This window comes from Parasteatoda tepidariorum, chromosome 10, assembly GCF_043381705.1.
Source record: "Parasteatoda tepidariorum isolate YZ-2023 chromosome 10, CAS_Ptep_4.0, whole genome shotgun sequence".
Classification (NCBI taxonomy): domain Eukaryota; kingdom Metazoa; phylum Arthropoda; class Arachnida; order Araneae; family Theridiidae; genus Parasteatoda; species Parasteatoda tepidariorum.
In genome coordinates, this window is record NC_092213.1 from 31654770 (window position 1) to 31675335 (window position 20566).

The following is a 20566-nucleotide window of genomic DNA, read 5'->3' on the forward strand; positions in this document are numbered from 1 at the left end:
AGGACGACAAAAAAGATATTGATTATAAAAAAAAAATATACATTCATTGCGATGATGAACATTTAGATAGAATCCAATTATTTAACAGAAATCTGAAAAACATTTCCGCTGTTTTCCTTTGTTTGTAGTACAAAATTTGATTAACTTTAATTTAAGTTGTAATGAAATAGTTTACTATTATAACTTTTATAAATATGATTTTACTTCGATATTTAAATTGCGAGTTAATTTGATTTCTGGACTGTGCGAAAAATTACTAAAATAAGAATAGCGGTTTACAGCATTCACTAAGATGATAGGCTGTCTATCAATGATGATAAAAAAAAGGATTGATTCTAAAAGAATAATTTCATTGTGATAATGAACATTTGGCTGGAATCCTATAACCATTAAGCTATCTGAAAGACTTTTTTATAGTTTTCTTTTATGTGTAAAGCAAAGTCTGATTATTTTAATTTAATTTTAATTAAAATAAGTTATTTTTATAGCTTTCATAAATATGATTTTACTCTGATACGTAAAATGCCAGATTTAATTTCTGGATTAAATTAGAAATAAGTAGAGCATTTCGTCATATTCATAGAGATGATAAGTTATTATATACAAGGATGAAATAAAAATGAGTGATTATAAAAAATAATTTCATTGAGACAATGAACTGTTAGCTGGAATCATATTGCCGCCAAGCAAATCTGAAAAACATCTTCGTGGATTTCTTTTGTAACACAACATCTGATTATTTTAATTTTAATTTAATCTTAATTGAAATAAGTTATTTTCATAACTTTTATAAATAAGATTTTTCTCCTATACTTAAATGGCAAAGCTATTTTGATTGGATTGAGTTAATTACAAAAATAGGAAAACCGTTTCGTTATTTGGCGATCAAAATGGGCTCGAGGAAGAGTAGAGCAGAACTCTCTAGTTATGGCAACACTTCGCATGCTTTCGCCATTAGTATGTAGAGTGTCACAAAAGAAAGAAGTACGTCAGTTTCCCTTTTGATTTTCAAATAGATTGAAACTTTTTATGTTAGGAAATCATAGGGAACTGAAAACTACGTTGAACATAGTTCCAAAAAAAAAGCGTCGTGGCAATTTTAAAAAAAATTTTTGATTATTAAATTTGGAAAATATTAAGGAAAGGGAAAATATCGTAGTACATTCTGATAAAACTGAGAAGATGAGGAGAGGGTGGGAGGCAGGTTCAAGCCATGGAACCGATCTTCTCCCCAGATGGCGCATTCCAGTGTTGCGATAGCGATCACAAAGATGATTGGCTGTCTCTCAAGAAAGCTAAAAAAAATTATAAATAGAAAAAAATATATATTTTTATTGCAATTAAAGAGCGTTTAACTGAGTTTATCATTACTTACCTAGCATTTAACCGAGTTTAGAGCCTGATTGTTATTCTTCTTTGATGATTATCAATGCCGCATGAATCGCATGCTGTGAGATTGGCCCTGTATTATAGACAATGCACCAATCAGATACTCAATTGTTTACAGCTTTTTGTTTGAGTCATTTTGAGCAGGAATGCTCTTTCAATTGGCCACCCATGTTTTTTTCTTGAAAATAAAGATTTTAACTTAAATAACTGTAACCGAACCTGAAATTTACAAAAATTGTTTACAAACATCATACTCGTTGTTCCGACCCGCTGGAATCTACTTTGTCCCTATTTGGACCGAAAAAACTCTAAAAGTTACAATAATAATGATTTATAATCTGTTATATATGATTCCCTTTATGAAGTCATCTATTTGTTAATATTCAAATTGCAATAAATTTCTATTTTATCCAATTACAAATAAAACACGCTCACTACATTCAACGTCAATATGGTTATGTTAAGAGCGTTTACGTACATTGTTTTATTTTTAACTTTATATATCTTTTACCTTACGAATTCTATTTTACTTGAACCTTACATGGATGAAATTTTTCATTTCCCACAAGCTTTAAAGTATTATAAAGGCAATTATTCAGATGTAAGGAAATTTTACATATTAAAAAAAGTTAATTTAAAAAATAAATTAAAGACTTTGTCGTAAGCTTTTACGTATTCTAAACTTGCTAAAGAAGTTGCTATCTCCTTGTTTGTTTTTTGTTCTTCTAAATATTCATTAATAATATTAATTTAAACATTAATGCTTACATACTTAAGTTTTAAGGCTTTTTTTGCTATATGTATTTTGAGAACGTTAAAAGAATCGTTTTGAGACATATGACGTTTAAAGAATACCAGTTAACTTACACACCTAAATGTGAATTTATGTCTTGAAATCTTAAGGAACAGTTAAAAAATTTCTTGTCTGCAATTTAAATCAAAATTTTGAAATTAACTATTTAATTTAAGTCATATATTTAAACATGAATATAGATAGATAATATTTCCCAATAAATTTTCAATGAAGATTTGATATTTTTTAAAACATTTGTTTGATATTCATTATATAATTTACCTCAGGAGAAAAAATAAGAAATTCAATTTAAATGAAATATTTTATTCATTTGCATCGAATGAGTAGAAGCTATTTTTAATACACTGTATAGTATTTTGGAATTAAGTTCTGGCTTACTTTTTAAAGACCGATTTTGAGAGCATTTAATTCAAACTCAAAATTACATTTATTTATTTATTTTTGTGCTTTAGTTAAGAGATTTGATATGACAGCTGCATGACAACATTTGTATTTTGATTCTATTTTTAAACTCCTTTTCTGTAGAGATGTATTTCGACTCACTTTTTAAAGCCCCAATCTGAAGACTTTAAATCCAGATTTTTTTTAAAAAAAGTGTATGCCCTTGTTAAAGATCTGATATGACAGATAAAAGCCAAAATGTGATAATAAAAAGTCAAAATTTGTGAAGAAAAAGGCCAAATAAAATGTATTGTTGAGAATACTTATTTACAAATATAGTATATTTCATATTTTATTGGGCTTAATAATGTTTCAGTTTAGCAAAAATAAAATTCATTTAGCTTTATTATATCAAAGAGCTACTAGTTTAGGAAAATTTTTTAGTGCACAGCATGTGTAATGTAAATGAACATTCTTTGTGGAAAGTTTCTTAGTATCATGCATTATAAAAAAATAATGGTGAAATCAATAGTCAATATAATAACCCACAGTCAGTATTTTAAACACATTAGAAAATTTTATAGTACTACTAATAATAAACAACAAAAAATCTTCAAAATTTTCTATTTCAACTTGCAGTTAATATTTTTAAAATTCGTAGAAAATTTTTTAGTTTTACTCATTAAAAAAAAATTCGAGCTTTCCCATAGTATTTGACTTTCAGGTATGCTAGTATGTATAATAATCAGGGATCTGTCTAGGTTTTTCTGAGAGGTACCTATTTTGTGAAAATGTAGACATAATTTGTGAAAAATTATATTAAAAAATCAACACAAAAATATGGATTTATCGTTTCTTAAGGGATACAAAAATAAAATTTTAAGGAAAAATATTTTGTGAAACTATCGTTTTTCCTAAAGTTGAATTTGTGAAGGTACCGCGAAACGGTAGTAAATTCGGCCTGGACAAACCCCTGATAATGAAACAAATGAAAGGGTTGAAGCTAGTTACAAGAATTAATCAATATTGCATTATTTAAGAGTTAATTATAATTGCTTGCAGATATTTTTTTAATTGAAACTGTGTTTACAAATTTTTATTTTTTTTAAAAAATTTTTATCTTAGTTTACTGCACGGTACATTATTAATAGTCAGGAATTGAGTTATTTAATTGTTTTATGTGCTTAATGATCAAAACTCATTTTTAAAATTGTTAACTTGTGCTTTCTGTAGTTGAGACTGAGCAACTGTATGCCATTTATATGAATCTATATAACTATTTAATGTAATAACAAATATGTTATTAAATATGTACTTCAATTCCAAATTTGTAATAACTTATATCATTTTCCTTATTTTATTTAAGAAAAATGATAACTTCTTTTATGTTTCTTATTTTTAATAATTTTGAAATTCAGATCTATATGTTTTTACATATTTTTTTGATAATCTTTCTTTTGTTTTTAAAAAATTAAATTTGTAGGAATTTATTAAAATAATCAAATTCTGATTTTTTTTATAAATTGCATTTCAAAACTTTTCTTTAGTAGTAAATAAATAAATTTATCTGATTATTTTTTAATTAATGTGATTTTTTTTATAGTGGGATCCAAAAATCACTACTCCACCTGGATTATATATTTATTCAGCTGCTGTTCTTCATCCAGTGTCATGGATATCAACATTAGATGTTGCTAAGATTCAATGTTTTCGACTTGTGAACATAACATTTACTATTGGTACTATTTGGGTTGTTTTTGCCATCTATAAACATTTAATAAAGGTAAAATATACATTTTAGTTTAAATATCTTATGTTTTTCTGCTATAGATCTCCTGTGAGTTGACATGCACAAAGTAAGAGTAAAGCAACTGGTAAAGTTTATTCCAGTTGTTTAGGGGCAAGAGGGAAGGAAGGTTGAAGCAAAAAGATGACTATAGACACCTTATTTGGTGTGTTTTAGAAGAGAAATGAATAAAATATCTGACTTAATTTTCAAAAAAATCTATCATGCTGAATGAATTAATTAGAATAGTATGCCAGTTTAGAGTTCTCACCAGAAGAAATACTTATTTTTCTCACCTTATCATTCCCTACCTATGGAAAAGTTAACATTCCCCTAAACTTTTTTCACCACCTGAAAACTTGTTGCGCTTGAATTATACTTGTGATTTAATATCAAGCTTCCTTTAATATCGGTGTGAGATTCTTCCAAATTTCAGTAGAATTTCTCTCTTTTTAAACTTTAAAACACTTTCTGAAAATAAGAGATATTTAATCTGATTTTTCATCATGGCATAATCTAAGAATATGCAAAAAGTAAAAATTAATCATCGTTATCTTTATCAACTAGATGAAAAAATTTAGCTGAATCGGTGATTAATAAATTGTTTATCGGGTTATTTGTGCACAAACATTAAAAATTGCTCTTAAAGTTTTTACTGACAAAGTAATAAAAGAAAATGCTATGTTAAATATCTATTTTTTCTAAATATTTCTATATTATTTTTTTTTAATTTTATTATCTTTAATCGAGATTCGTATATAAAGTTTAACAATTGGTGGAACTGTAAATGTTCACATATAGTTAAAAAAAAAAAAAAAATTCTGGGTTAGTATTTCATCCAGAAGATGCCTATTTCTTCTTGCATACTGAATGAATTTTGAAATAGAAGATACCAGATGTTATAGAAAAAACCAAAAAATACCTTTACAAATGTTTAGATCCATTGTAAAAATAGCTTAAATTTAATGTAGTTAATATTAACAGTTTTTCACTTCTACTTAGAAAAAAACTATTAGGTTTGTTTCAGTATTTATACTTAATAGTACTCAATTAAAATATTAGTATATTATTTTTAGTTGTGAAATTCATAATGTGTTTTTTAGTATTATTAATGTTTAGTATGTGATTTGTTAGTTTGGTAGCATTAAAAAAGATTTGAGCTTTATTTCAACAGTTCTTTCTATAATTATAAAATTTGGTTTTACTATTCTCATTCACATAAAATATTGTAAAATTGCAGTTGCTTTAATTTGTTAAGAAATTCAATTTTTCAATTGTTGTTTTTCTGTTTTTACTTAATTAAAAGTGATATAATAAGTAACTTGAAAATTAATACTATTATTTAAATTAAATTGCAATTATAAAGTGTTTTAAATAATGTTTTGATATTTCTTTTTGATAAAGAGCTTCTTCCACTTAAGTTGGAAGATACCTATTTCCACCTTAGCGGTTTTTTTCCATTGTAGAAAAAACTTGCCATCCTTGCTTTAAATAAGTATGTAAATAATTTAAATGATTTCTTTTTGTGCAAAATAATTTCACATGCTTTTTTATTTATATTTTCCTGATTTGAGTTTATAAGTGTTTTCATACTACTTATTCTTTTACTTTGTTCCTTTTCATCAATAGTAGAAATGTGTTTTTATATTTTGTATATCAACTGTAGTGTATAGAACAAAACAATTGTCATTGTTATTAACAATAATTTCAAAATAATTACCTTAAATTAATATTGTGTTAAAAGGATCCCAAATATGAAGGTATTTAAAAAAAAATATCTGTGATTTGAATTCAGTCTGTTAAATTTATTACAAATTGTTAAATTTTTTCTCTCAGATGACTTGTATTAATCTCTCAACATATTAAAGTTAGACAGCTGTTATGCATTGAGATAAAATGCATAGGTTTTATTATATTTTTAATTGATGACAGACCAAGTTCAAATGAAAAAAAAAGTTAAGTATTCTATCTAAATCTAATATGAATTTCTCACAAGGGAACTTTCTACCTTGTAAAAAAAAATCTTAAATTCTCTCTGACGATATGAAATGTTTCCCTATAATTGTTATGAATAATTCTTAGAAGAAACTTTCCCAATTCAATATTGAGTATTTCAGACTGATTTCTAGTAATGAAATTAATTTAATTTTTCTTTTATGCAGAATGAGAAGTTTCACCAAAGGGACAAGACGAGAATTGCTGTACTATCTTCAGTTAATATCACCCTATTCCCAGTTTTGTACTTTTTCAATTTCTTGTACTACACAGATTGTGGCTCTACTTTTTTCGTTCTGCTTATGTACTATTGGCATTTGAAAAAACTCTTCATATCGGCTTCAGTTGTTGGTGCTATCACACTCTTTTTCAGGCAAACTAACATTGTATGGATATTTTTTGTAAGTATTATATTTTAATAAATTTTTTATTTTGTTTGATTTTCAATGAAGCTACAAAAATTTTTTAATTTACATTTAAATTTTATTTCTACATTTTTATTCACTGATTCTTAAAATTTTGCAGGTTAGCATAAAATATCAAATAATGAGTTGAAAATCTATGAAAAGTAATGAAAAATTAATAGATTTAAAAATCAATAAATTTACAAGAAGTGTAAAAATATTTTAATTGAATTGATCATGTACTTTTTGTTAAAAGGTTTGTGAATCAAAAGAAATCTGAATAGACATATTTATTTATCTATAAATTTTAGTTTGAACACTCTTCTCCAAAAAAAAGATTTGACCTTTTGTAACAGATTGCTTTTAATTTTCTATAAGTTTTTGGTGAATAAAGAAAGTTTCTTTGTGTTTTAAAAGATCCAACTCAGCAACAACTAATACCAACACAAGTGTTGGTACTAGTTGTAGTTCCGTTTGACCATCTTGATCAGAATCACTTGCCCTTTAGCTTTGACACCCATTTCTTGAAATGACCTCAAGTTTGAGCATTTCCATTATTTAATGATAAACATCTAATGTGTTGATCTAGGCGTATGTACTAAACTGTAATTTATCCACATTTTATTGCTAATTTCAAAAAAACTGAGAATGAGCTTTATTGACATTATAAAAATAGCATTTCTATTGGGACAATTAAAACAAGATGATACATACGAGAAAATGAAAGATTTGCTAACAATGAATCGAGGTTCAACTGTTCGAACAGTTTGATTTTCTTAAATTGAGGAAATGATGAAAAAAAAAACACCTTTTTCTTCTTTTGCTGAGGCTTTAATGTCTATACTACTGCTAATGATTGGATTTTGTAAGCTGAAATAAACAAAGAATATATAAAATATCTTTTATAGTTGTTAATTATTTGTACTTCTATTGTTCCAAATAGCAAATTTAATATTTATTTTATGCTGAAGTCTTGTCTTTTTTTAACTTGCACTAGGGTAAAATGCACCACTTTAGTTATTCGATTATCAATTTTTAGATTCTAAGACAATATCTTACCTTTATGGAACCATAAAGGCAATAATGTTTATAATAATTTTTAATTATTTGTACTATTTTGTCCATTTGTACTTGTTTTTGTAAGAATCTGATGTTTCCCCCTATAATTTACTTGCGTGAAATTTTATCCTAAGATATTTTAATTCAATATTTTGTGATTATTCTATGTTTATTTAAAACCTGCTGTGAGTGTTTGAGCTTTCTTTGCAAAAAAAAAAAAAAAAAAAAAAAAAAAAAAAAAAAAAAAAAAAAAAAAAAAAAATTGCTTAAAGAACTATCTCCACTGGATTGCTAAAAGAGATTTCTCAAAAGTATCTAGAAACTAATTACAACCTGTATTGATAAAAAGGCACTAAAAATAATTGTTTTATTATTTATCAAATATTTTATATTATAGAAATAGTACTGGATACATATTCTCTATTTTCACTGTATCCTTCCTGACAATTGAAAATGTAATGTTCTTTTTGAACCATTCTCCTCTTACAAAATTTTTTATTGATTTGGATTTATGGTTTTCAGAAGAAATTAGTTGATATTTTTACTAAGAAAACAAAACAAAAAGTATAGATTAATTTTTCCGAATTTTGTGTAATTTGATCACTCTGATTTGTTACTCCAACCTTAAAATCACACATCCCGTAAAAGTATTGAAAGTTCTAACCTACAAATATTGCAGGTGAATTTAAATTGTACAATATCCCAACTTGTCATTTTCTGTCTCTCTTTTTTTTTTCTTTTTCCTTAAATTCCCCTAAAATGCGAAATGTTAAATTTTTGCCAGTGTAACATTTCATTTTTATTGCCTCCTTTGTTTGTTCTTTTCTAAAATTAAATTAAAAGGTAAAAAATTTGTATCTTTAAGAACTGATTAGGCTAGAGGATTGTTCAATGAAGATGTTTTTTTTTAAAAGCTCAATTTTAGGCTAAGTAGTGAAAGTTATGTTCCGAGATTTTTTAGATTTTATATCAGAAGTTGTTGTACTATAAAAATGTTAGACTTGTAAAAGTATTTTTGGAAGTAATTATTTTCTTAAATTAATTTCTAGGTGTGTGTTAAAAAAATATATAAAAAAAAACTCTTGATTTGGCTCTAAATATATTTCTGAAAAAAATATTAAATTCTCACTGTTAAAAAATATTAAACCTTTTAAGAAAACTTTTTAAATTCTTTATTTGATACAAAGTTATACCAATCTGAAGTTAAGTTCAAGCATTATTTATCATAATTTCATCTCACAAAATATTCTACTACTACTATTGCTAGCAATTGCTACTTGACATGTCATATGTGAACTATTGCTAAATTATCAATCTATAAAGTGATTGAAAAAGAAAAAAGATCAAAGGTAAGAAAGAAAAAAGTGAATTTGTATATCGGTTATGTTCACTATTTGTGTATGTGATCTCTTGAGTTAAGATAAGTCTGAATAGTTTCATATAAATATTATTAGAAATGACATCTAGAGATAAATTCAATGGTTTCGTAGTTGTTTTGTCTGTTTATTTGCATGTATATGTTTGCAGTATTGATTTCATCATGCAATAAGTTCTTATATTTTAGTTAATATTCTTGGTTCTTATATTCTTATGTTTTTTTTTTTTTTTTTTATTTGAGGAGTCAATAAATGAAAAAACTAGAACTGTCCCCAAGAACTAGATAAATATAAATAAATACTGGTCTAGTGTAACAGTAAAATATGTATTTTTAGTTTTGATTCCCTTATTTATTTTTCATATGCTATTATTTATTTTCATTATAAATGAATGTTTTGTTATTAAAAATATTTCCTATTGAAAATAAACTTGGTTCTTACAATTAACGCAAATACTACTATTGTTACTAATCCATTGCAGGTTGCTGCCGATGAAAGCTTATGTTGTTTGATCAGCATTTTGCATAAAGAATTGAAAAAGAAAGACAAGGATTTTGCTTATAAAAATTTTTCCCACTTACTTAAGATAACTGTTCCTCTTCTCAAAGAAAACTGGAGAAAAATAATTCTTAACATACTTTTACTCAATGCTGGTTACATCATTGTTGCTGTTTGCTTCTTAGTTTTCGTCAAAATAAATGGTTCCATTGCTCTTGGCGACAAAGAAGCTCACCAAGTATGCCTCCATATCCCTCAATTGTTTTATTTCTTCACTTTCTTTACGTTTTTTGCCAGTCCCTATGTGATGTCAGCTGACAGTTGTAAGCAGTTCCTAAAATTTGTTAGACATCATAAAATGCTTGTGTTTGAATTATGCGCAGCATGTGCATTTTTTATAGCCTGTACCTCACATGTTCATCCATATCTTATCGCTGATAATCGCCATTTCACTTTTTACATATGGAAGAGACTACTGGGGAGGAATGTGTTTATGAAATATGGTTTGATACCTGTATATATATTTTGTGGGTGGTCGTTAGTAAATGCCTTAAGTCACAAAGACTATGTGCTGAAGATCATGGTTGGATTTTGTATTTTTATATCAGTTGTGCCACAAAGATTAATAGAGTTCCGATACTTTATAATTCCATATATTATGCTAAGACTTCATCTTAAAGTTGAGTCTCTATGGCAACCGTACTTGGAATTTATCTTATATACTTTAGTTAATTTTGTAGTGTTTTATTTATTTTTCTTCAAAACATTTTTATGGGAGGATTCCTTAGAAATTCAGAGATTTATGTGGTAAAATAGAGTTGAAAGAGACTGTTGATTGCTTTTGAGCTTATATATGTTTGTTTTTTTACAAAATAACTATTTTGTAGGTAAATAACTATTTTGTTGCTAAATTTTTATAAAAAAGAATATGCACTACATTTGTAGAGAAAATTATTGCCAGATAACTTTTTTTCATAAATGATGTTAGGGTGTATGTTTATAAATATTTGTATGTGTTGTTTATTTATGTTAAATATTGTGTACGTAGTTAATTTAATTTACTTTTTTGAGAAATTTATTACTAAATAACGTTTTTATAGTGTCTTGTTGTTTTGTTTGTATAAACTTATACATTGTATTTAAACATGTTTCTGTGTTTTATTTCTTAATACTAGCTAGTATTGAATGAAATATTACTCAAAGCTAACTTTTTAAGACTTCTAAATACAAAACAAATGAATTTTTAACATGAAATGTTAATTTAATAAATAAATAACAATTTTTGTTATTGATTACTACTGTTTATCTTTTTATTGTGTTAATGTTTTTTCTTTCTTTATTGAGTGTAAGTTGTGATTTTTTTTTCATTCTTTGCTATGGTGTCTTTGTCTAAAACCTTTAACTTCAAGACAATTTTAAAAAATTGTACTGTCATAATGCATATATATATATGTTTTATTATAAACTTATGTGTTTGTAAAGTTATGATTGAGGCGCCTTGTAACTAATAACTTAATTACGTACTTAAATTAAAAAACTTTTTTTGCATCCAAAATTTTTAAAAAAAAATTTATTTTTTTTACAATGGAATTATTAAAATTAAGCTTAATAGATTAGATTTTTTATCCAGTTTAAAAGTAAGCTTAATTTTTCGATGAGAGATATTTCTTTCTTTTTTTATTGTGATTATATAATAATTATATCGCATTTTAATATTGTTATCTTGTTCTTTTCACTTAATTTTGATTTTTTTATTAATTCAAATTCTGAAAAAGACTGAAATATTGTTATATAAATTTTATTTGCATAGAATCTCATCTGAGCGAAAAATAAATTATTGAAGAACCTAATTTTTTTGATGTCCTATGTTTCCTTTTTTGTGGAAATTAACTTAAGTTTTAGTATTTTTTTAAACCTTTCATAAAGAAACTGGTTTTCTCTTTGTAATCCAACTAATTTATTCCATACCATGCTGCTTAGACAAATTTGTACCAGAAATACCATGTCAAACATGGTTTTTCAATTGAAAAACATGGAGAAATAATGGATGTCTCTATACAAAGCAACCAAATTTGTTAAAGCCTCAAATTCAATTCAGGTGTCCAAAATAATTCTCAAACAATTTTTTAGTTGTACTTCATAGCAAAAAATCTTTTTTTGATTCTATACATTCTCTTTTAACTATAAAATATTCTGTTTTAATTTTGTAATTTTTAGTTTATATATTTTCTGTGATAATCAATTTTTAATTTGATAAATAAAAATTGCTAAAATGAACTTGTTCTTTCATTTATTACTTGTTTAATTGTTATAAATTAAAAATACTATTATGATTATATATTTTTAAAAAAAAATCTTGTTTTGGTTTTTTAGTGATAGATTTTTTTTCTCTATGAAAATGAATTTATATTTCAATTCTTAGTTTTATAATATTTTCAAAGAAGTTGTTTTGTAGAAGTTTGTTAGCTAGTTTTTTTATTTTCTGTGGTCTCTAACTCTGCACATTGTTTGTTATTGTTTTTTTTTTTTTTTTTCCTTTGAAAATATTCTATTTAAAGTTTTTTGCCTGCACTTTATTTTCTGTGTGCAGAAAGATTGGAATTTTTGTCTCCAGAAAATTTATTTATAAAGTTTACTTTCATATGTTTCTTAAATATGAATGTTTCCTTCTAAAGAATTTGAAAAGCTATTTGTTATATGCTTCTAAAAATGTGGAAAGCTTATTATAAATAGCTCTTGGCTATTTCACTTTTTTTGTTTTTTTGTAAAGTAATTTAATTATTTATGTTATATAAAAAAAATTTTAAATGGCATTGATAAATTGGAAGAAATACTATTTTATTGTATCTTTAAATAAAAATTTTTATGTTTTAAGCTGTGAGAGGAATAATAAATTTTTCTTTTAGCTTTTTTATTTGCGATTTTCACATCGTTTATCTTTTGCATTCTGATCCTCTAACATAATGACTCTTATTTTTCTTAAAACTATGAATTAGAACAAAAATACTAGGACCAATTATTATTGATAATAGTTGGTCCTAATATTTTTATTTCTCAGTATACTGCAAATCTAGAAAAGTATGTAATAAATACTTTTCCAGGTATGCAAAAGATATCATAAATATCTTCTGCAATTTTATTTTATGAAAATAGAGAATATTTTTTATGTTACATTAAACAAATTTAAAGTGGCAAGAACAAAATTTTAGAAAATACTATTTTATTAAATCTTTAATTTTTTGTTTAAAACTGTGAGGCGAATAATTTATTTGTCATTCACCTTTTTTATTAGTATTCACATGTTTTTTTTTCTTTTTTAATATTATGATTATCTAATATGAAAATAAGACTTCTTTCTTTCTAAAAACCATGCAAGTTCACTAAAAAATTTAAAAAATACAGCATCCTTGTTGCATAACTTATATTTCATTAGAATCAACCTTCCTTTATTGAAACCAAGAACACTAATAAAAAATATCAGGTCCAATTATTATTGAAAATGATTTTATAAATCTTTCATAAAAATTCAACAATATTTATAACACTTTGAAAAAGTGCTATTAATTGTTAATATTTAATACAGTTATAGTAAAAAATTATCAAACCTGTTTAATATAAAAAGAACATAAAACTTACTAACATCATAGGAAAAATAATTTGAAATAAATCAATGATTTACTGCTATTTGTTTCTTAATTAGACCTCATATTATTTAATTATAAAAAATTATTGAAGTAATGAAGAAAATTTTTTATATTAATATTTATTATTTATAATAAAATTATTAAAATAAATAATTTATTCGTTATATATTTATCTTCAGAACTGAGTAATCAAGCAGCTTAAGACAATATAATAAGCCACATTTTCAAGATGTGCTGAACATTACATTTTGATTAAAAACATTTCAATTTCCGTGCAATCAATAAATTGATTCTAGTAAAAACTCTGGAAACATGTAAAATGGATCTGGAAATAAAATGATGTTTAAAGTTTAATATAAAACTATCATTATATTTTATCAAACTTAATTATTACAAGTTTATATTTGACTAATTTAACAAGTTTATATTTATTTGAGAAACATTGCAAAACTTTTTTGCTATTAATTTTATGGTTGAATTGAACACTTTTAAATATATGTTTGTTAAACATTTGTAGCACATCAATGTATAGTGTACAAAAAAAAGCCCTCAATTTAATTTTGTTCTAATGATCAGATTTTCACATACTAGGACTCTATTTTAATAGTTTTAGAGATTACCTCAAATATGCAAATTAGTCGATGCAGACAATATTTTAAGTTACGAAATCACGAAACAGAGTATACTTTCTTTGAATAAACACACCTTTTTTTAATGCTTTGGATATTTTACTCCCAAAATATGAGTGTAGTTGCAATCTTGGAAATATGGCCTTAAAAATTTGTTCAGTAGCTTGGACTGTGCAATGTTAATTTTATTTTTACGTATTTCACCTTATCGCATGAACTTTTTAAGCAAATTGAATAATTTTTGCATGTAATTTTAAAATTTGTTTATACTAAAATAATTCCATGTAGAAAATAATTTGATATATTTAAAATTCGATTTGTCAGGAACTATTCAAATTTTGTATTTTGACATATAAATGTTTTTTTTTAAATGTAAAAACTTATATACTTTACAATTAAAAATTTTTAGACTCTTTCTAAACAAAGTTATAAACAATAATAAATAATTGTTAAAGCTTACTTTCCGGACGAAATTATCTGTAGATAAACAAATTTTATAATCTTGTGCTAAAAAATTTTCAATTCACGCAAATAGTTCTCGAAATATGTAAAAAGTTAAATGAACATTAAAGGATCAAAGCTTTCGGTTGCTCTTCTGGCCAAACTATTGGGACCTTGTTTCGCAGATTGCAGCTACCGTGTATATTTTGGGAGACAGAAATCATAATCTTTTGAAAAAAAGGTATGTTTACTCTGAGAATGAGTAACAAAATATAAAAATTTGCTAAGTTATTTTTTAAATTAACATAATGACATAAGTAAAATACTGGAAGGGCTGAAAAATATAATCCTTCTGATTTAAATAATCAAGTAATTTATTTGTATATTTTCAATGTAAATTTCTTTGAATAAAACATCTCTTGGAAGTTTCTTGTCTTCCTATTTAGCCATATGGAAAACTGAATATCCGCATTTTTTAAAAGCTATTTTCGTTCTTAAATTATTAACATTGGTTCAGTTCAGCGTGGCAATATCCAGAACCTTTAATGTATCCATACAATTGACTAAAATTTTTTTTATCTTCCGTTTCAAAAAGTTAACAGTTTTTTAAATTATGTCCAATCATTTTTAAAACTTTTTTTGTGATATATTAACTTTGGAGGCATTTGAAGACAAGCATAAAATGTTGGAACAGCTTCATTATTAATGGAGCAGTAAAACTCATTGATGCAACTCTTTTGTCCAGAGCAGTTAAATCAGTCTTGGGAAGAAGAAGAAAAACTGTGAAATGCATCCTATGCTATTAATCTCTTTTTAATTTGCTTTTAAATAAATTTTTCAGCGAAAAAAGAAACTTTTTAATGAAGAGAACATTGTTTTTTCATAATTATTGCAAAATGATCAAATAACACTGCAATGAAAGAATTGAAATGATTGGAGTCTAATATCTTCGGAATCTGCCGGAGTTTTTATTCATTTTTTCCCCTGATGTTTAGAAATACTGGGCAAAATTAAAATAAGTTTATTTTTTTTAAAAAAATATATAATTTATAGAGTCAGAACCAAAAAATGATGATGAAAAAGTGAATAATAAAGATATGATTGACTCCAAGAAAAAAGTTTGTGGTATCAGCAAATGGTGTAAAAAATATACGAGGTAGCTTTTATTTATTTTACTTTTTTGCTGTAAAATATAAACGAAGAAAGAAATATTTTTTATTTAGAAGAAATAAACAAGTCTTTGATATAATATGTCGGCCATTCTCATAAAAAGGTACTTTTTGCAGTCAGTCAGCTATAAATGTCTGAAAATTCTGCTGAATAACACTAGACGGTGTTAATTAGTCAAAAAATAAGTTCAGTCTTGAAATTGTTGGTTTTCTTGAGCGGCACCCATGGTTAAGGTATACATCATTTTTAGCGCTAATAGCATTTTTGTATAATTCATTTGAAGGAATCGTTTTTACTGTCAAGTTTTTTTAATTGCATATCTGCCAACTTTCACTATTTCCGAGAATGGATTTTCCCAGTGGCAGTAAAACAATTACCGAAAAACAATCTTACTCAAAAAAAAACATTTATATTTTAACCAGGTTGAAATTGGCTATTGTAAAAACTATTATGCTTTTATATATTTGTTGTAATTATTTATATGTAGTGGTGGTCAAACTCATTTATTATATAAGCTATTTTTCTCACGGTTTATCTATTTTAGAATAGTATGTTACAATAAATCTATCAAATTGTAAAATGTATCACTTCTATATTAAATTCTTCATTACTCTATACCAATGGTTACCAACTGGCTGCCCGCGAAGCCTTTTTTTGTGGCCCGCGAACTAAAATATATTAGTTGTCATTTTTTTGCGGACAATTTTCGTAAAAAATCTATATGGGTTTAAAATACTTTTCTTTCGTTAAAAAATCCTAATTTCTTCGTCTCTGTGAAATTTAACAATTGAACGGTGCAAGAAATTTATTTCTAAGGTTTTGCATCCAAGAAAATATTTATTAGTTGTAATTCAATACTTTTGTTTTGTACAACTTGTTAAAAATCTGACAGTAATATTTAATGTTCCTTCAAACATTGAAGAGTCCTATATAAAATTTTGATAAAGTTGCGGCCCACCATTTGACTGGTGTTTTTAATTGCGACCCTCGACCATGTAAGTTGGAAAGAAACTGCTCTATACAGTAAAAATTATTTTAAATTATCAGGTTTAAACAATTTTTTTTTTTTTTTTTTTTTTTTTTTTTTTTTTTTTTTTTTTTTTTTTTTTTTTTTTNTTTTTTTTTTTTTTTTTTACCGCTAGTTCTATTGAAACTACGTTTTATGGGTATAACTCTTAAAGCTCCTGGACGGTCAACTTCCCATCAGCATGAAAACTGTCAAAATTCAACTAATTTCTACTCAGGAAGGCGGGATTGAAAGTATTACAAACAGTTTAATTTCTGGGTGAAACTTTAACAGCCTTTAAACTTCTCCGTGTTTTCTTCGGCAATGAGACAGATTTTGATTTTTTCAGAAGTGATACATTACTATTTAATGACGTTTTGTTTTTTCTTCGTTTGACTCATAGTGTGTATTCTTTTTAGGTTTCATTCTTTTCATATATTCTAAAAATATTTATTAAGAGTGTCATTACAGGACAGTTTGTATACGAGGCAGTGCAATTTGTATGCAAACAATTTTATAAATGGCGCTGTTTTACATCTGGTTATTTCTTTTTGAGGACAAATCAATGCAATTTTTATGTATCAAATTATTTAACATATCAGTTATAGTTTGTATGGTGTTCAAAATTTTAAAAAAATTATTTTAACAATCGAGAATTCTAACTTTAAACTTAAAAATTAGTCATTAGCCAATAAAAGTCTTTTATGAATACTATTATGTTTCCGAAATTGTTATCTAATTTTCGATACAAACGTTTTTATAAATGAGACAAATCAGGACACTTTATAGGTAACAAGTTATTTAAAAATATTAGTTTGTGCGTTCAGATAATTTGAAATATAATAAATTCTAACATTAAATCTCAAAGTTAAAATTTAGTGGCTGATCAACAATTTTCGAATTTTTAATTCAAAATATACTTAATTTTTGTTCTGTTATTAATAAAATGAGACAGATAAGGACACTTTTTTAAATTTTCAACTGTAACAGTTTGTAAGCTGTTTAAAACGTAAGAGTTAATTTTAGCATTTAAAGTTTGTCTTTAATCAACTAACAAAATTTTTGTTAAGGTGTTCTTGAAATTCTTATTATGTATTTTCGTTTTCGTATCTTCAGTTACTCTTTCTAAATCAGTTATAAACATTTGTTGTTGGATTAAAATATGATGCATCAAGACACTTTTTAAGGAAAAAATTACCTAAAAATATTACTTTTTAAGTTGTTGAAAATTTGAAAAATAATTTTAGCAATAGGGAATTCTAACATTAAACGCCTAAGTTGAAAGTTATTCAGTCAATGAGAACTCTTTTTTTACGGTGTTACTCATTTATTTGGGAATATTTTCTCCCCTTGTACAATTTATTCGCAACTTTTATCACCTCATGAAAAATTAAACAGACAAATGAATAACGTCAAATAAATTGCTCATGAAAAAAAGATCTTCGCAAATACGTTTTGTACTTAGACATAAGTGACAAGTTGCCAAACGAGTGAAACAGAAATCTGCATTTTAAATATGTAGGAAGTCTATTGTTAACATCACATTTTTCAGAATCGTCTGCTCTCTCGGTATGCCACATTGAACCGTTCGTAAAATGTACGTGTACAACAATTTATAACAATAGCACAAATTCAGCATTTGAAAACGATATTTTTGTTAACCAAAATTTTATAGTCTGCCACAGTTAATATATTTATATTGTTTTAGTCAGAGAAAAAGAACATTTTGGCTAAAATATTTCATTTTTATAGTTACTATTTATCGAGCGATACAAAAATGAATCTCTGCATATGAGGAATAGAAAAGATGCTGTAAATCATTTGACCAATCTCTTATTCTGATACAAGCGATAAGTATAAACTTCCGAAATACCTTTAAGTTTATTCAATTTGTTGAAAAGAAGGTAACTCCGTTTCATGCTAATATCGTTTCCTTGCGTTCGTAGATAATTTAAAAACGATAAAAATTTTACAATGCTCCGCAAGGACAAAGGCCCGAAATGGCTGACTTTATTTACCTATTGTCCTTGTGTCTTGTTTTTCTGTACATGATAGTCTACTTTATGAACTACCTTTTTTCCCCTCAAAATTAGCAGCAATTTTCACCTTCGAAATGCGCTTTTGAAGAATTTTTATAGGCCACGTCAAAAGAAAACAAAGAGAGCTGGTATGCTAAGAATAACTGATCTATTTTATAACGCCGAGTGATCATAACATAAAAACTAATAAACTTTGTTTTTTTTTATCAGTTTAATGAGTTCAAATTTTGTATTGAAAATGAAAATGGAATATAAAATAACACATCAACGAAAAAAATATGGATAAATAAAGCAACAATTAATCGGAGATAGCATTCATATTCAATTTAATTTATAAATAACTAGCCGGATATTCCTTCTTCATACGGCGTGGAGGAAAAAAACATATTATAACCAATAAATCTATACTGAACCACAGAACAACGTAATACACAAAACTGAAAGACGTATGCCAACACAATAATAATGAAGCTATATTAATTCCAATCTTTTTTATTTATTATTATATTTTCCCTTTTTAGGTGGCTTTACATTATTGGATTAAGCAAAACACATTTTTAGTACTTCATCCCATCAAAATAAACATTAACATTATTCAGTATCATTTGGCATGATGCTATTGTTCGAGGTCAACTCATGAAAATGAAAAAAAAAAAATTGTTGTTTGCTGAGCAAATAATTTTTTGCACTGAATATGGCTGAATTTATAATTAATAACAATAAAAGTAAAATAATGAATAATTTACAGCTCCTATACGTTTGCTAGAATTGTGCTCATTTGTTAACAAAAAAATTATATATCGTAACAAACAAAAGTCTGGGAACAATAAATTTTTAGAAAATTGGGGGTTGATAGGTAGGATGTGTGCATTGATAAAACTTTAGAACAGGGATGGCGAACCAATGGCACGCGACACAATGTTCTGGACACGCCACCGATCACAAAGTTCACTATGAAGCATATTAACAATTAAATAAAAATTCACAAAAACAAACAAAAAAATAAACAATTAACAAAAAAATTTAACAATTTATTGCCAAAAAACAATAACTGTAAAAAACAAGCTAACAATAAATAACTAGGAAAAAAACATTAACAGTTCTGCTTAAACTAGCATCTTACAACCTAATATAGGTCATTTGTCTTCTAATCTGCAACAACAGAAGTCACACTAATGTTACTTTAGGTTGAATTACNAACTACCGTATGGATCAGCGTTTCCATATCCCCTGAGTCAACTCCAATTCTCTCGCTCTAATTACCTCATCACTGGAGACTCTGGTTCGGCGATTTTGATTTTTAGCCGGGCCGGGATGACTATCCTTAAAACTGGACTTTTAGTGACTTTAAAAAAAAAAAAAAAATTTTTTAAATCTCATGGTGTTCTTAGGTAGGATTTGAACTGTCCTCGTCATTCACACCATTTTAATCCACTTTTACTATTTAAACACTAATTTGATGATTTTACTATTTGTAACTCGATTGTTTCCTTAATAGGCAATTTGCCCTATGATTAGTTTTTAAATTTTGCGCCTTTAATATTCTGACTAATTGAGATAACTAATTTTGTTCAAGAGTATTGTTCGCCCACAAAGTTTACAGGCTGTTGCCATTTGACTTTTGTATCTTATGTATTTTATGCATTTTTTTGTATTTTATGTTCTTTAATGTTTTTTTACTTGGTTTTTAATAAACATTTACCCGTATGCCCTCAATTGGGGCAGGTCGGGGTAAATATTTCATACGTTTGCTAGAATTGTGCTCATTTGTTAACAAAAAAATTATATATTGTAACAAACAAAAGTCTGGGAACAATAAATTTTTAGAAAATTGGGGGTTGATAAGTAGGATGTGTGCATTGATAAATCTTTAGAAGATATAACGTTGAAAATTTTTTATAGTATTAAGTGTAATGTAAACAGTTGAATACATTT

General features: G+C 25.9%; 1 protein-coding gene across 1 annotated transcript; it reads left to right on the forward strand.

Annotated features, from left to right (window-relative positions):
- Window positions 1-1609: 1609 nt before the first annotated feature.
- Window positions 1610-11979, forward strand: LOC107437241 (alpha-1,2-glucosyltransferase Alg10). The gene is made up of 4 exons (XM_016049173.4): window positions 1610-1990; window positions 4188-4367; window positions 6533-6766; window positions 9686-11979. The coding sequence occupies exons 1-4, from the start codon at window positions 1841-1843 to the stop codon at window positions 10511-10513; spliced, it is 1392 nt and encodes a 463-aa protein (XP_015904659.2). The 5' UTR covers window positions 1610-1840; the 3' UTR covers window positions 10514-11979.
- The last annotated feature ends 8587 nt before the right edge of the window (window positions 11980-20566 follow it).

What these genes read in the sequence shown, in the direction of transcription:
- LOC107437241 (XM_016049173.4), top strand. Translation starts at nt 1,841, where the DNA reads ATGGTTATGTTAAGAGCGTTTACGTACATTGTTTTATTTTTAACTTTA. An exon ending in ATAAAGGCAATTATTCAGAT is followed by an intron (nt 1,991 to 4,187) that starts GTAAGGAAATTT and finishes TTTTTTTTATAG; the next exon opens with TGGGATCCAAAAATCACTAC. An exon ending in TCTATAAACATTTAATAAAG is followed by an intron (nt 4,368 to 6,532) that starts GTAAAATATACA and finishes TCTTTTATGCAG; the next exon opens with AATGAGAAGTTTCACCAAAG.